Genomic DNA, 16,523 nt, shown 5'->3' with positions numbered 1-16,523 from the left:
ATTTCACTACATTTCTAGTGTGGTGGCATGTTTCAGCAACCGATATCTCAAAACCTAAGCAAATAAAATGCAAACTGCTGTATTTGCATTGCTGAATACTACTTGTGTTCAGTGGTAAAATATTTGTTTTTTTGTTTTTTTGTCAATAATTTGAGTCTTAACGACGCCATGACGTATACTGATACTCGCTGTGCACTTCATGTGACAATAATTCATTGTATAATGTCATGAAGCGGTACAACTTCCCTCTAGATGAACTGTGATGTAACTTTCAGACTCACGTGACTTCACATCAGCACCTTTCTTACTCCAAATGCAGCTATTATAGAGTATTCTGTATGCAGTTCAGAGTATAGTATGTAGTTACACAATTTAAAACAAATAATCTTTATAAATCAAGTTTATGTACATGCACACACTAAAAACACAAAGTGTCAGTGCCTGTGCTTGTTCATACCTTTCCTCTTGTTTCTGTGCCGCCTGCGTCAGCTGGAAGTTAATTCCCATGTGGTGACAGACGGCAGCTGTAAAGCCACAAAATAGAACCAACATGGTGCAGAAAATAGGCCGGGTGACATTGTTCTATAGAAAATGAATAGCTATTATTTTAGGTAGTGTCCTTGCAGGTAAAAAATGGCACAGAACAGAAGGATGCACCTGATATTTGATGAGGCGTGTTTGCTCGGTACACATTAACACACCTTTAACCACAACAAGGCACGACTCATGACATCAGCTTGTGTGGAATTTAGACGTTAAACCTGCTCATCACAAATGTTTCTCTTTCTTTTTTGTCTTGACCTCTTCTCTCTCTCTCTCTGTCCTCCAGGTGCTCTTGCCGGCGGCATCGACATCGCAGCCCATTGGCTGACGGACATGAAGGGCGGGGTGTGTCTCGCCGGCTTCTGGTTCAACCACGAGCACTGCTGCTGGACGTCCAACGAGACAACCTTTCAGGACAGAGACCAGTGTCCGCAGTGGCAGAGCTGGGCCGAGCTCATAACGGGCACCTCGGAGGTAGAAGAAGAGTCTTTCATACACTGTAAAAAAAAAAAAAACCCGTCATCTCTATGAACTGATGCGTCTTTTTTGAGAGTTTGACTCATGCTCACACTCCTCACAACACCTCCCTCATGCCATTAATCAATCAGTTGTAGTTGTATTCTGGTTCCATCTACTGGCTGTAAGCCGTCATTACACAGAATCAGCACTGCTGAGCCTGCATGCTAAATAAAAGAAATAGGGCACATTTTCTATACTTTTTCCCCTCATTCATCAATTAAAAACAGAGATATTATACATATCTGCTTCTCATTTACATGTTTGTGTTTCTCCTGCAGGGTGTGTTTGCCTACATAGTGAACTACCTGATGTATATCGTCTGGGCTCTGCTCTTTGCTTTCCTGGCCGTCACGCTGGTCAGAGCCTTCGCTCCGTACGCTTGCGGCTCCGGTATCCCAGAGGTGAGACTGCACTGACAAAATGATCACATACTGTCAGAACTGATGCCTTTCCATAGACTATCTCTTTGTTTATTTTATTCATTCTTATGTTTTCAATCACTGACGACATTGTTTGCTTTGGTATTTCATATTTATTCATAGTCAGGATTTGTGGACGTACAGAATTACATGTAATTATTTATGCAGCTTTTATTTTGTTCTGTTTACGTCTTTAAATTGAAGCTACAAACAAATAGAAAGCATTTGGACGTGTTTGCTTTTAGTGAAGTGTTTGGACAATAATGCTGCTCCTCTCTCATATAGTCTACATGTATATGTTTTATTTATATTCTGCTACTTGTTTATTCTTGTTTACTCTTCCTTACAGTATATTTACATCCACATTAAAACATTAATAATATTTAATGGTGTATTTTGATCAATACTTCACATTTGTAACCGAGCAAAACTTGATGTGAAACTCCGACTGCTTTCCCTCTTCTCTAATATCCGTCTGTCACTGTTTACTTTCTCTTTTTTTTTATGAGGAAGTGAAAAGCTGCTTACACTCTGGACATACAAGTGGAAAGCCTGAATCAGTACAAACACATCCACGCTGATTTACATTGTTCATATATACAGACCAAAACACACAAACACAAGCATTTCCTGCATATACAAACACTTTCTTTCTCACCCCCGCTCCTCTAATGAAGTCCATCTTTAATTTTCTGGAACCGAAATTGTTTCCTCCGAACGGTCTCGTCGCTAAAAGGTGAGACGCCGGTCGACAGACGAGATTAACCGCTTATTTAAAAGACAAATAACCAGAACATAAACTCTACTTTCTCTCCATCAGTGTTAACACTCTCCTCCTCTCTGCTCACACACGCATATCTAAACGGATCCCCCCTCCCCAACGTAAACAGACGTATAAGAACAAACATACTCATCGTCTCTCTCTCTTTCTCTCTTTGTCTAGATTAAAACCATCCTGAGCGGCTTCATCATCCGCGGCTACTTGGGGAAATGGACCCTCATCATCAAGACCATCACTCTGGTTCTAGCCGTCTCCTCTGGGCTCAGTTTAGGGAAGGAAGGCCCTCTGGTCCACGTAGCCTGCTGCTGCGCTAACATACTGTGTCATCTCTTCACCAAATACCGTAAAAACGAGGCCAAGAGGCGAGAGGTAAGCTTCGAGGCGAATTGAGGCTGGAGTGATAGATAATGAGGGATTGTATTTGCTAATTGTGGATTCAGTGCTCTATTTTTGGACAATTCTGCAAGACAGATACCGGAGAAATAGAAGCTAGCAGCTAAAAGACATCCAAATGACTCTGTAGCCTTTGTGGAAGGTTTAATGTTAGATATTAATTATATATTGAACCAAAAAAAACGTGTGCTTTCAGTCTAACCCTCAAGGCTTTAGCTGCAAAAAAACCAATCTCCAAATATTCATAAATCAATTATAATAATAATAGTAATAAAAACTTAATTTTTATAGCACTTTTCATGCAAAGATGCATCCTAAAACAAGATCAAACACAAACAAAATAAGCAAACCACACAGATGAAATGTGACTGATAAAACCATAAAGACAACATGCATTTATAAGTATTTCCCCTTTTCTAAATGGATAGTATGAGACTGTAAATACTCCTTTGAAGAAAGATGAAAGTTTGCTTTTGACTGACAGTGAAATATAATAAAGAACTCCTGTTCTATATAATCATTCCCGTATGACCTCGTGTAAGGTCTCAATTGTACTGTAATGCAAATACACTTTATTTTTTGTGTCTTGCGTGTAGGTGCTGTCAGCGGCGGCAGCGGTCGGTGTGTCCGTGGCGTTCGGCGCTCCCATAGGAGGAGTCCTGTTCAGCCTGGAGGAGGTGAGTGCACTTCTTTACTGATTTAAATTTTTTTAAAAAAGAAGCAATTTTTAGTCATTTGTCAGGTAATTCAACATCTGCATTTATTTTGGCCGTTGTTGAAATCTCAGATCATCGACATCTGAGGATATTTGAAGTAACATGAAACTGGAATGAAATTAAATGACACGCACTCGACTTTATGACTGTGAAACACGCAAAGCAGGATCAAATAAAACCCCAATCATCTAGCGTTTTCTGCATCAGAACAACACTGTAAGCGCCAGTGATCCTATCAGTACCAGATAAAAATAGAAAAAATAAAAAAAACTCAGCTGCATTCTTTTCAGTTCTTGTTTAAATCTTCTGCGCCGCTCACCACACAGCGCCTGGCACCTATCCGGGACATAACAAACCATGAAGAAGTGTTTGCGTAGATAGTTTGGGGAAGTAAATGTGTCTTGGCAGCGTTAAACGCAATAAAACCCCCGAGGAGCTTTTCAGTTAGTTTGGGATGAAACCTTCAGAGTGCTGCTCAAAAAATGGGAAAACTGAGCGCTAATTTGTTGATTTATTTGTATATGAAGTGATAATATTGTACAGTTTTTTTGTTTTTATTGCTCTGAGATAAAAAAAGAAGCCTCAAGTGGTTAAATATGACTTTGTATCCCAAATGTTAATGATAATCTACAATTTTACACATTTAATTAATAACGTTTAAGGCACTTTGCTGAGCTCTTGCATCCCTATATGATATAATAATTATTATTATTGTTATTTATGAGGTAAATATTCAGATTTTTGGTGTTATTTCATGTTTATCTTTCATATAAATGTCTATAAAATCAGGTTTGTCTTCACTAACAACAACAACAATCATCTCATGTGATGTATCTTCTCCGTCAGTCTAACGCCGTCTTCCTCTCTCCTCCCAGGTGAGTTACTACTTCCCTCTGAAGACGCTGTGGCGTTCCTTCTTCGCCGCCCTGGTCGCAGCCTTCACTCTTCGCTCCATCAACCCGTTCGGGAACAGCCGCCTGGTGCTGTTTTACGTGGAGTTTCATGCTCCGTGGCACCTAGTGGAGCTGGGCCCCTTTATACTGCTGGGGATATTCGGAGGCCTCTGGGGGGCGCTGTTCATCAAGGCCAACATCGCCTGGTGCAGGAGACGTGAGTACTGGTTTTAATGGTGAATGTGTGTCGGTTAAACGGATGCAATCACTCTTAAATGGTTTGTTTTTTTCTCTCACTCTCTCCCTCCCAGGTAAATCCACCCGTCTCGGCCACTACCCCGTCATCGAGGTGCTGGTGGTCGCCGCGTTGACCGCCCTGCTCGCCTACCCAAACAGCTACACCAGGATGAGCGGAGCCGAGCTCATCTCCGAGCTTTTCAACGACTGCTCCCTGCTCGACTCGTCTCAGCTGTGCGGCTACAAGCAGGTCAGCTGTGCCGCTTTGTGTGTGTGTGTGTGTGTGTGTGTGTGTGTGTGTGTGTGTTTTAAAGTAGGAGGTTTAGTCAGAGCGTTTGTTTATAGAGCTTGAAATGTGTGGTGGAAAGGCGTTGATAGATTTATGTGGTGTGAGAGAATAAGTCAACAAGTTTATGTGGTTTGTCATCGTCAGTCCCACAATGTAACCAAATGTTGAACTTAGAGTTAGAGACTGATCACATTATGGAAGATTATCTATTTTACTGAAATTACTGACTGTCTCTGTCCATCTCTGTGTCTGTCTTCTCCTCTTTTATCCTCCCGTCGTCTCTTGACGTCTCCGTTGATTTCTCCCACACACACACCTTCCAGCCAACCAACATATCAGAAACAGGTGTGGGTAACAGCCTGGCGGACCGGCCGGCAGGAGAAGGCCTCTACACGGCTCTGTGGCAGCTGTCTCTGGCTTTAGTCTTCAAGATGATGATCACTGTGATTACCTTCGGCATGAAGGTTAGCGAACAAACACACATACAGATAGTTTTTTATCTGTCGTCTGAGGTGTTTCCGAGCAGGCTGACGGGGATTTTTTGGGGTTATTTTCTTCTAATGTCATCCTCTGTGAACTCTTTGTAACATAGCGTGTGAAAAATCCCACACAGGCAGCTGTCTTTAATACGTTTGGAACCCAATTTTTGAATCGGTGTCCTAGTTTTCTTCCACCGACATTACTCATGTTGCCCATGTTACAGTTCAAATGAAGACTAATTGAGCCTTTGGATGGTTTTTGCATGTTTTATACACTGAGTCAGAGCGACATGATTCATTATCATGTGGTTTCCTTGGAGGATCAAGTTCTTTGGAAAGAAGTCTAAGGGTGTAAATGTTGATTGTTGTCCAGATGAGGTCATGATCGCTGTGTTACTAATCATCAATCAACTTGATGAGGGTGTCATCATCTTTGTAATGAGTCAAACCCTCTCAAAGATATTTAAAGTTTGTTTGTTTTCTCCTCTTCCTCCATCCATCCATCCATCCATCCATCCATCCAGGTTCCTTCCGGGCTCTTCATCCCCAGCATGGCGGTCGGAGCCATCGCCGGCAGACTGCTGGGTGTCTGCATGGAGCAGCTGGCCTATTATAACCACGACTGGTTGATCTTTAAAGGGTGGTGCTCGCCAGGAGCGGACTGCATCACCCCGGGGCTCTACGCTATGGTGGGAGCCGCCGCGTGTTTAGGTGAGACGTGTGTTATGGTCGATCGTTTTCAGGTAAAACGGAGATAGACAGACGGATCAATGCGGTACATAGCCTGGAGCTGAAGTTTTTCAGTTCCTGGAGGTTTAGGTAGCGACGGAAAACATCTCAGACACAAACAGTCAAAACAGGGTGTGTGGCCTCACCGACGGGGGGGCGGGGGGGGGGGGGGGGGGGGGGGCAGGACGAGGAGCTCAGATATCCAGAGCCAGCTTGGAATAGATGAAAGGAACCAGACGGTCGTTGGGGTATTTGATCAGGATGTTTTCCGCATGCCTCCCTACGATGGTATTCCGAGCACGTACAACTGGGAACACAACAGAGGGATAAAGATTTCATGTTCAGTCTGACTTAGGAATTTCTTGGGATGCTTGGGGAGCAGGTGGATGTGGGCGGGGAGACGGACATTTGCTCTCCAGACCCAGTTAACTGAAGGACGGAGGGAGACCTTCAAGTGGTTTCGAGTCCCTAAAGTCTTATTTTCTGGATACAAGTGAAAAAATGTGTTGCTGTCAGAATATTTGATCCTGCAAATTAACAATTTTCAAGTAATTTATGTCAGAAACCTTCTTTATTCCATCTTGTTCCCAGATACAGAGACTCAACTCTAGAAAATGATTGAAACAAGTTCATTTCTATTGAAATATTCTCATTATTTTAAGAAAATAAAGATATTAGCACTTAATTATAGTCAAATATTACCTGATAGATGGTGACCTGCAGTGTAAAAATGATATTTGTGGATTAACACGTCTTTTCTGGTTTAGCAAAGTGAAATATCTCATTCCTTCAAATTTAGGTTACTACTGAATCCATCAGTTATTGAAAATAAATACTTATTAAATCTTGAGCCCAATTGATTATCAGCCAATATCGGCCTCTCACAGATATATCGATATTGATATACACGTTGTCTGATATGTGCTGATTTTTTTTTATTTTTTTAAGTTATATAGGCAGCATTTTATATCATACTTTAGTATATTTTATCCTTTTTTATTAATTCAAGTTTTCTATTTGTGTTTTTTATTTCTAGTTATTTATAAGTATTAAATTCCCAGTGAAGTGAACTGTCTCAGTGCACTGATGTCATTTTGGACAACACATTTATTGTTAAACTGTAAAAATGTATATAAAGAATATCAACTGATGTATTGATATTGAATTCTTTAACTTCCTGATATCAGTATCGGCATTGGCAACAAAAATCCCAGTATCAGTCGGGCTCTAATGAAACCAGTCAGGTTAGACATTACATTTGAAAAAGTGTGCACATCATTAGGAACGCATTGCTTTAACTGACTGTTACCACATGCCAAACCAAGTACCACATGTTTACATACACGTTTCCCATATTAACTGTCACTGTTTCCTATCACGGGCCGTAAATCCCAAAAGTGTTAATGAATGACCAGAATGAAGCGTTTCGCTTTAAACTCCTCATTCCTTTGTCAAAGCCTTAAGTAAACAGATAGCCGGTGCCTTCGCTCACACTCAGGAAGTGTTTTTGTATCAAAACAGATGGGTATTAATTCTAACCATGAGGAGACGGTTCCTACTATTCAGAGGGTAAGAAGCCAGATTAGTCTGGCCAGTAGATGAGGGGCAAAGTTTAGAGAGAGGTTTCTTTGTTTCTGAAATACGTACCAATTTAATTACACTCTCTTAGTACTTCTTTTCGATTGGCTCTTGCGAATAACAAGAGTGGCCAAGAATCACTTCCAGCAGTGAGCAGAACTCATCTGATTAAAGCCAAAGATTTTTATTCCTGCTGCTATAATTTGTCCCTCTATTTTTAAATTCCTCCTTAAGTGCCTTTTTTTATTTTTTAAACACTATCACTGGTGTGAGCTCTCTTGTCTCTGGACTGTTGGAGAAAATCCCAACAAACACCAACCAGGAACGTATAAACTTAACTTGTGGCTGTGTGAATGCTGCATCAGCCTCTAAACCTTTAATGGGAGTACAGATTAGATTGTGGTGAAAGTTGCTGATGATTTTTCATTTAAATGTGGGGGGGAAAAAAACAGTTTCTAGCCATAATAAAGATAAACTGAAAACAGGCTGTAATTGAATTCACTGCTTCTTCTGTACATTTTCCTTTTAGTTGCTGTTTTACATGACAAACATCTAATCTAAAAGAAGACACAACTTCTTGTTTGACTTACTGTATTTAGACAATATCTACCAGTAATCTTAAATCTCTTACTGAAAAAAACATGTGGATGTAATGATGAGAAATATTTCTAAACTCTACAACAATGAGCTTCAGGGAACAGTCTTGAGAGCATATAATCATCTCCATTTTTGCATTTTTGAAATACTGGACGACTAACAAAAGAGACTTTGGGTTTTGTTTTTTTTGTTCCCCCCTCCTCCTCTGTAATGGATATATAGTGTTTACAATGAAACTCTTTCACGTTGAGCTGACATAAGCCAGTTGTTTAGAGGAAGCAGGCCACAGTAAAGAGCTGCGGCGTGGAGTTGAAAGCGTAGCCTTGCTTTCTGGCCGCAACCGAGGAAGATGATTGTAATTGGGTTCAGAGCAAAACCATTGAAATAAACTACGAGTTCTCCACATAAATATGAAGGAAAAATAAAGAGCTTAAACGTTGAGGTAAAGAAATGTCAAGAGTTCGGAGTACAGTTTCAGTTTCGCTTAGATTTCACATCGTAATCGCTGCTTTATTCTCAGTTTAGACGCATCACACGCCACCTGCGAGTATTCTAACCTTTTACCTCCTCTTCTCTCTCTCTCTCTCTTTCAAGGTGGAGTGACTCGTATGACAGTCTCGCTGGTCGTCATCATGTTTGAACTGACTGGCGGTCTGGAGTACATCGTCCCCCTCATGGCCGCGACCATGACCAGCAAATGGGTAGCAGATGCTTTCGGAAGAGAGGGAATCTACGAGGTGTGTGCGTGCTTGTCAAAACTGTAAAATTGGGTATTTTCCGTGTTTCGCCGTATGCAGAGGGAAGGTTTGATTTAAGCCTGATGTTGAGTAAATACACTCTCACTTTTGAAAACATACACACTCATACAACGCACGTTATTTTACATCTGCAGGCTCACATCAGGTTGAACGGCTACCCGTTCCTGGAGCCTAAAGAGGAGTTTGGGCACAGCAGCCTGGCGGTGGACGTGATGAGGCCCAGGAGGTCGGACCCTGCGCTGGCTGTGCTCACACAGGAGGGCATGACCGTAGGGGAGGTGGAGGTACGGACACACAAACTGAAAACGCTGAGCAGAGAAAGCATGAAAACACACAGTAATATGGAAAGTACATGTGATAAGAAAGAGGTAAACATGTATAAATAGGCTGATAAATGTATTAACTGTCACAAATTGACAACAACTTTCTCTCTGGGTGTCCACAACTTATCTCAGGATGGATTTCAAAATAAAAAACAGACTCTAAAAGCAGCTTTTGTTTGTTATTATTGAGTCTTATCTGTTTGTGTCCCCAGGCCTTGGTGGAGAGCACTCACTACAGCGGCTTCCCCGTGGTCGTCTCCCAGGAGTCCCAGAGGCTCGTGGGATTTGTACTCAGAAGAGATCTGCTCATATCAATAGGTCAGAACTCTACACGCACATAAATATACCTGCTGTCTTATCATAACGGGCAATAACATCAGATATAAAAGCTTACAGTACGTGAGCGCTCGTCCCCTCATTCCCCCTTCCTTCTTGTCATTTCAGACAACGCCCGGAAGCGTCAGGAAGGCGTCGTCAGCGCATCTCAGGTGGTTTTTACCGAGCACGCTCCGGCCCAGGCTGCAGACGCCCCGCCTCCCCTCCGCCTCAGAGGCATCATGGATCTGAGTCCCTTCACGGTCACGGACCACACACCCATGGACATCACCGTGGATATTTTCAGGAAGCTGGGGCTACGCCAGTGTCTGGTTACACATAACGGGTGAGAACAAACAAAAATATCCCTAAACTAGCGAGAGTAGAGAATCCTCGACAAGAAAAAAACGGAGGAAGGAACTGATAAATAGGAAGGAAATGAACGCATACATAAAGTGACTACTCTCTCCACTCCTACACACATTTAAGTGATATATCTTTAGTAGATTTCGCTCGCAGAGGGGACGACAGGAGTGACAGATGGATGTGTGGGAGAGTCTCATGTCATTCCAAAGAGGCAGAGAAGTTAGGGAGGGAGACTTAGACGGTATGGAATAATGTATGGAGGAACTGTGAGACATGGTACAGGAAGTTCTCAAGGTGCATTTGCTCATAAATCCGTACTAGCACTGACCCCATTACCGTGAACCACGAGGATTATTTTAAAGCCCCTTTCATACAAGGTATCTATAAAATTGCTGAGTTCATCTGACTGAGGTCTCCATAATGGAAAACTGATGGAGATGTTAAGATTCAGTCACAAGAGGAAGAAGACTCTGGCGTCAAACCAGTATCCAACTATGTTTTTTATTATTTTGTGTAGGCCATAAATGTGTCAGATGGATGAGTAGACAAACAAATACCTACAGACGGAACAGAGATCAGCACGTGGATGGAAAACAGGGTTCAACATTTAAAGGGAAACTTCGGTGTTTTCCAACCTGGACCTGATTTTCCCATCTTTTTGTTTCTAAGTGACTAATAGAGACAACAGGTTTTGAAACTGGTCCAGTATAGAGAGAGAGCGCTTCAGCCGGCAGCCACTAAACAGGCTGCAGTGTAATCTGATTGGGCGATAAAAGTGCTTGTTTTTGCTACTAACAGGCTCAGATTGTTATTATAAGTGTCTGACAACATTATAAAAAGGATCATACAGAGAAATTAAACATTTTTCTTTACCTTTTACCTTTCTTATTGTGTCCAACCAAGTCTCGCTCAAGGAGAAGTCTCGTTCTGAAATCTCATGAGAGTTGAGTCGCTCTTGAATCAGCTAAATATTCAGCCATGACTCGGAAAATCTTTTATATAACACTAAACTACTTTACTCCAACACATCTTCCTCCTCCCTGCACTCTTCTCTCCAACTCTGTCATGGCCTGAATATTCAGCCGATTCGACGACAACTCAACTCTCACGAGATTTCAGAACGAGACTTCGCCCTGATAACACTCTGAGCCTGTTTACCGGACGTACATCCCGTCAGATTACTTCTCAGCCTCTTTTTCGGGGCTGCGGCGCTCTCACTCAAAATCGTTGTCCTCATCAGACACTTTGACACAAACTGATGAGAAAATCGGCTCCAGATTTGAAAAAAAAAAAAATACCAAAGTTTCCCCTTTAATAAAAGTATTTTTGACTTTGAAATCGTTTCCATCCACGAAAAAAAAAAACAAAACCCCTCCAGCTCCATTAAGCCCCCATCACACATAAAGCAGTTGTCAGAGTTAATAACTGTGTTTGTAATGACAAAAGGACATTTCTGCTCCGGGTGATGAATCACATTCAGACAGATCAGAACAGAAGATGCTCCCCAGTGAGAATAAACACGAATAAATCACTGTTTGATTCGTTCCCCTGCAGCGTCTCATACACACACACACACACACACACACACACACACACACACACAGATACAAGTTGTTTAAGGTGATGTGACACGTTCAAACACAGCTTATATATTAATTTATGTTACCAACGCTGTCAACAAACATTGTAGTAGCTTGTAGTTCACACACACACATGCAACCATGTAGCTCGTCACATTCCTCACACTGTCAGCTTTTAGTCTTTGTCTAAATCGCTTTTGTCTTTAGTCTCAGCAGCCGTCGAGGATGAGGTCATCATGGGTGGATACGTAGACGGCGTTGTAGAAAGACAAGAGATAAGAGAGGATGTAATAATAATGATAATGATAAAGTTGATTTATATAGCAATCGCTTTCCAAGGCAAACATAAAAGAACAATGTAAAAGGAAAGACGAGAATAAAATACCCGTACACACACTCATTCCCACATGTATGTATCATGAAAAACCAACATAAATAAGTTATTATAAGAAAACCTTTTGATTTAAATGAGTTTTCAGTGAGAGAAAGAAAAGAAATATTAGAGGAAGGATGTAAAAACTCATGACTCCTCCTCGCTAATTCAGATGTTATCAATTCAAATTCTATACTCAAGTTAATTTATTGGGTTTGAGTTCCTAAACAGCAGCGTCAGAGTCTTTTATCCTTCCTCAATCTGTGTTTTTTTTTCTACTGTATGTGTTCCTTTAAGCCATTTCAAAGATTTATCGCCTCTTGACAGATAATAAAGGCTCAGATTTTTTTCCTTTTTTGTCCCTTCGGCGTTCAATAATCACACAACAGTCACGTTGGTGAACATGCTGCGTGCAATTAAGAGTCTTCAGTTAATTTATGAAAGCCTCTTCATAAAGGCCCCGACTTTTAGTCTGAAATATGGTTCCAAAAAAGTTCCCAAAAAACTCTGGAGGCTACACTTGTTAGTATCTTTTATTTCTTTTGTAACACGCAGGCTTCCTGTTAAACTCTTAAGTATCCAAACTGAGGTACCGTGATCCCCTGATAGCATCTCTACCTCATCATCAGAGTTATTTATCCAAACTCCTCTCCCTCCAGAGCCCTTGAAGATATAATATACAACAATTTACACATCCTATAAACATGAGATTGATGTTTAAAATCAGTGGAGTGGCCCTTTTAAGATCCTTCAACTGCTGCACAGTTGAAACCGAAGCGTAACGTCTCCCGGTGCAGCTTTTAAAGACTCTAGCCTGAAGGTGAAGCCTGTTAATTCAAACCAAATCTTAGAGAAGCATCAGCTGCTCTCGACGAAAAACCCCCTCAGAAGCGAGTCCGGCTCTACCGTACTGTGTTTACTCTCCACCTAAACGTCTTTATGAAGGAGTCATTTAAAAGGCCTCGCTCACTGTTTCGGCCTTGACGACGGCTGCTGCACACACACGGGAACCGATCTGAACCAGAGTGGATCCACGTGTGACATGAAAAATGTATTTACACATTCTTTACGGCACATGAAAGGGAAAGAAGGGGCTCCGGGGCGAAGAAGGAAAGAAGGGATTGAATACGGCCGTAAAAAGAAATCTGCTGTCTGTCCCGCTCCATCAGAGGAGGATTTGTCTTTTTCACGAGAGCCGACAGATCAGTCACTGTCTGGGAGTGACACACAGAAAACGAAGACCTTGAAGTGTTGTGTATGATCTCTGGGAAAATACTATTGTTGCTAGTCAGAGCGCCGAAATGAACACCTCACAGAATAACCGCAGACAATCTTTAGTTTAGTTGGTATCTTTACTTCAAGGTCTTTTAATCACAGGAAGGCTGGAGTCATAAATATCTAGCTGACAGTCATCGTTTTAAAAAAATACCTCCCTTGAGGTTTCTTCTCTTCTTCTGTGAGCTTCTTTTTTTACTCTTCATACATTCTTTTGGCAAACCGAGCGCGTTCGCAAGAGCTCTGTTGAGGAATATGACACAAAATGATGCAAGAGACCACAAAAAAAAAAAACCACAACATCACTTCCTGGAAATGTCTTAACAGGAGTTATTTTTAAATCTACTGTCCAAATCTCACATGTTCGAAACGAGTCCCGCCGCTCCGTTCGCTTCCCCTCAAAAAACCCCGAAATCTTTGCGTTTCGAAATATAAATACAATCGTTTCTGAATTTCTCGGAGTTAATCATCATGCGTACAAACCTTTTTTCTCAATAGTTTCCTCCCGGGAGTGCGGGGGGGGTCGACCCGTGTTGAACAATGAGCCCCTTAAATCTCAAGTGGGATGAAACATTCTGGGAGTGTTGCACAATTAATGGCTGCTCGTGCTCACGCCAGTTTCTCCGGACATTCATGAACACACCAGTGTCCAGATCTGTATGGTTTCTTTTGCTTTAGTTCACATATTTAGCACTCAAGTGTCAGCTGTAATTAGCCGTTAGCGTGTTTGGCCTTAGTGTTTGCACACTCTGATCTCCCACTACGAGCCAGTTTCCCCCCCTCTGGGACCATAAAACAAACCCCCCCCCCCAGCTGAGCCTCCAGTGTCGAGATACAAGACCAGAACCGCTGCTTAACTTCTGCGATTCTGCTTTCTGTCACACCTCTTGACTTCCCATGACGAAGCAAACAAAGTATGATGTGAAGTAATCTGCTTTTTCCCCTGACTTTGCTTCTCTTCTTCTCTTCTTTTCTCTTCTCTCGCTGTGTCATTAGGAGGCTGCTGGGAATCATCACTAAAAAGGACATACTGAAACACATGGCGCAGATAGCCAACAGAGACCCTGACTCGATCCTCTTCAACTGAAACCCCTCCGTCCTCTCTTCCTCCTCCTCCTCCTCCTTATCATCATCATCATCATCATCATCCCTCCGTCCCTCGCCTCTGTAGACCAGGGGGAGAGCAGACTCTTTAAGAAGACACCAGCTTGTACACTTTTTTGAAATGAAACGCACCTTTACCTCTTCTTCTAAGATTAAAAAAAACAAAGCCAACTAAGTCGTGCTCCGTTTGCACAGAGGACTCGAGGACAGTGGATGTTTTTTTGTTTTTGTGGGGTTTTTTTTGTTGAATGAAGGTTTTTTTCTCAGAAACAGTGACTCATCTTTAATGACACTTCTGCCCCCCCCATTTCATGTTCAACCCAGAAGGATGTAGGACAGTCGACGGGGGAAAAAAAACGTCAAATCTGCTCGTTTTTCACTCTCCTTTCTTTCTTTTTTTAACGAGTTTGGAAGAAAGGAGAAATCTGTAACTCAGAGGAGCAAGCTTCGCCGTCTTGCTCCTCTACTACGCTGCAGAGAGAAAGAAGATGTGAACAGATAATCCGCTGTTAATACAAGGAGGAAGAGAATTTAAAGACATCAGGAAAGATAAATAGAAAGTCCGGGGAGCTCCGTGCCTGTCCCCTCCGGCTGTCGGAGCGAGCACAAGCCCAGACACAGCTCTCTGAGCCGGGCTGATGGATGCGCAGTCACCCACTCCCCCCCCTCTTCCCCTCCCTCTGTGAGGTTTCCTGTAGCCTGGGGGGGGGGGCAAAGGATAAGCAAGTGTGAGAAGAGGATCTACTAAACACACACACACACTTAACACTCCATTAAGACTTCATGACAGCCTGTGAACTCTCCATAAATGTCTTTTTTTTTTTTTTTTTTGTCATATGGACTCATGAGATGTGTGAGACTCCAGCCAGCCTGGGAAACTAAGAGATGTTGTCTCGTCTGGTCCGTACGGACTCCTCCGATTGGCTGTATGACTAATATATATATGTATAAAAAATCATACACACATAGACGATGCTGCAAAAAACCATGTCATGCCTTATGAAAGAGTTCAGGTGTTTCTGGGCTGCTGTGGAAGGGCTACAATACAAAACAACGAGAGAATCATGACACATAATTTATGTAAATGTATAATTGTTTGTCCCACTAAATTATTTCACTGATAAACTGGTGTTGGTGTCTGTTTTTCTGTGAATTAATGGTTTGTTTCCATTAAGGCTGCAACTAACAGTTGTTTTCATTATTGATTGATTGATCTGTCGATAGATCAGTTGTTTGGTTTATAAGATGTCTGAAAAATGTCGATCACTGTTTCCTGAAGCTTGAGATGCAACTTTAAATGTCTTGTTTTGTCCTGATAAACAGTCCACAACCCAAAGATATTTAGTTTACTGTCATAGAAGACTAAAGAAACAGAAAATATTCACATTTAAGAAGCTGGAATCAGAGAATTTTGGCATTTTTTCTTTAAAAAATTACTCAAAATGAGTGATTGATCCTCAAAATAATGGATTTGGCTTTTCATGAAGCTCTAAATCTTATCAAATCCTTTCTCCTCTCTTTTATTATTAATTAGCATTAGATATATAGAAAATAAGTAACCTTATCAGTAAAAAGTTGAGCTTTTTCTTCTTAAACATTCTTAAAGTTATTGATACATTTAGCTAAAAAGCGAAATCTTGTCCTGATAAACAGTCCACAACCCAAAGATATTTAGTTTAAGAAGCTGGAATCAAAGATTTTTGGCATTTTTTCTTTAAAAAATTACTCAAACTGAGTGATTGATCGTCATAATAATGGATTTGGCTCCAAGTTTGTGAAATACCTGATTTCATGAAGCTCTGAATCCAACAAATCTTTTATCACCTCTCTTTTTTTTATTAATTAGCATTAGATACATAGAAAATAAGTAACTTTATCATTAAAACTTTGAGTTTTTTCTTCTTAAAAACTCAAAGTTATTGATACATTAGCTAAAAAGCTAAATCTAAATAGAGCAGATTTAAGTCAAGATTTAGAGCTGCTATCCACCGTATGATGTCTAAAATTTATTCTGTCAGTCTTGTTTCCTTTGGCTCATTCTTTACATATTATGTCTTCAAAAATATGCTTGTTTAAGAAGATGGAGATAAAAAAAACCCTAAAATGCTGTCAGAGATTCAGTGTCTTCAACGTCTGAACACAGAAAGCCAGTTTATGGTATTTCAGATATTATATCGCCTCCCGGTCCATCGCTGATCCTCTATCATGAGCTGAATAATATTATTCTGGACTATTTTTAACACTTTGAAGGTTCAG

At 41.2% G+C, this 16,523-nt stretch overlaps 1 protein-coding gene across 1 annotated transcript in view; it reads left to right on the top strand.

Annotated features, from left to right (window-relative positions):
* clcn5b (chloride channel, voltage-sensitive 5b) overlaps positions 1-15,392 on the top strand; it is a 30,286-nt gene extending 14,894 nt beyond the window's left edge. The window contains exons 5-17 of the mRNA XM_042401087.1: positions 830-1,017; positions 1,341-1,463; positions 2,425-2,631; positions 3,252-3,332; positions 4,247-4,481; positions 4,576-4,751; positions 5,114-5,254; positions 5,794-5,980; positions 8,768-8,910; positions 9,066-9,215; positions 9,467-9,572; positions 9,699-9,915; positions 14,160-15,392. Coding sequence (XP_042257021.1) covers positions 830-1,017; positions 1,341-1,463; positions 2,425-2,631; positions 3,252-3,332; positions 4,247-4,481; positions 4,576-4,751; positions 5,114-5,254; positions 5,794-5,980; positions 8,768-8,910; positions 9,066-9,215; positions 9,467-9,572; positions 9,699-9,915; positions 14,160-14,250 — 2,045 coding nt within the window. The 3' untranslated portion in view covers positions 14,251-15,392. The remainder of the gene's footprint in view (positions 1-829; positions 1,018-1,340; positions 1,464-2,424; positions 2,632-3,251; positions 3,333-4,246; positions 4,482-4,575; positions 4,752-5,113; positions 5,255-5,793; positions 5,981-8,767; positions 8,911-9,065; positions 9,216-9,466; positions 9,573-9,698; positions 9,916-14,159) is intronic.
* Positions 15,393-16,523: the final 1,131 nt, after the last annotated feature.

This window comes from Thunnus maccoyii, chromosome 22 (genome assembly GCF_910596095.1).
Source record: "Thunnus maccoyii chromosome 22, fThuMac1.1, whole genome shotgun sequence".
NCBI classification, from domain to species: domain Eukaryota; kingdom Metazoa; phylum Chordata; class Actinopteri; order Scombriformes; family Scombridae; genus Thunnus; species Thunnus maccoyii.
The sequence above is the reverse complement of the archived record's forward strand: the minus strand, read 5'-3'. Positions and strand labels throughout refer to the sequence as shown.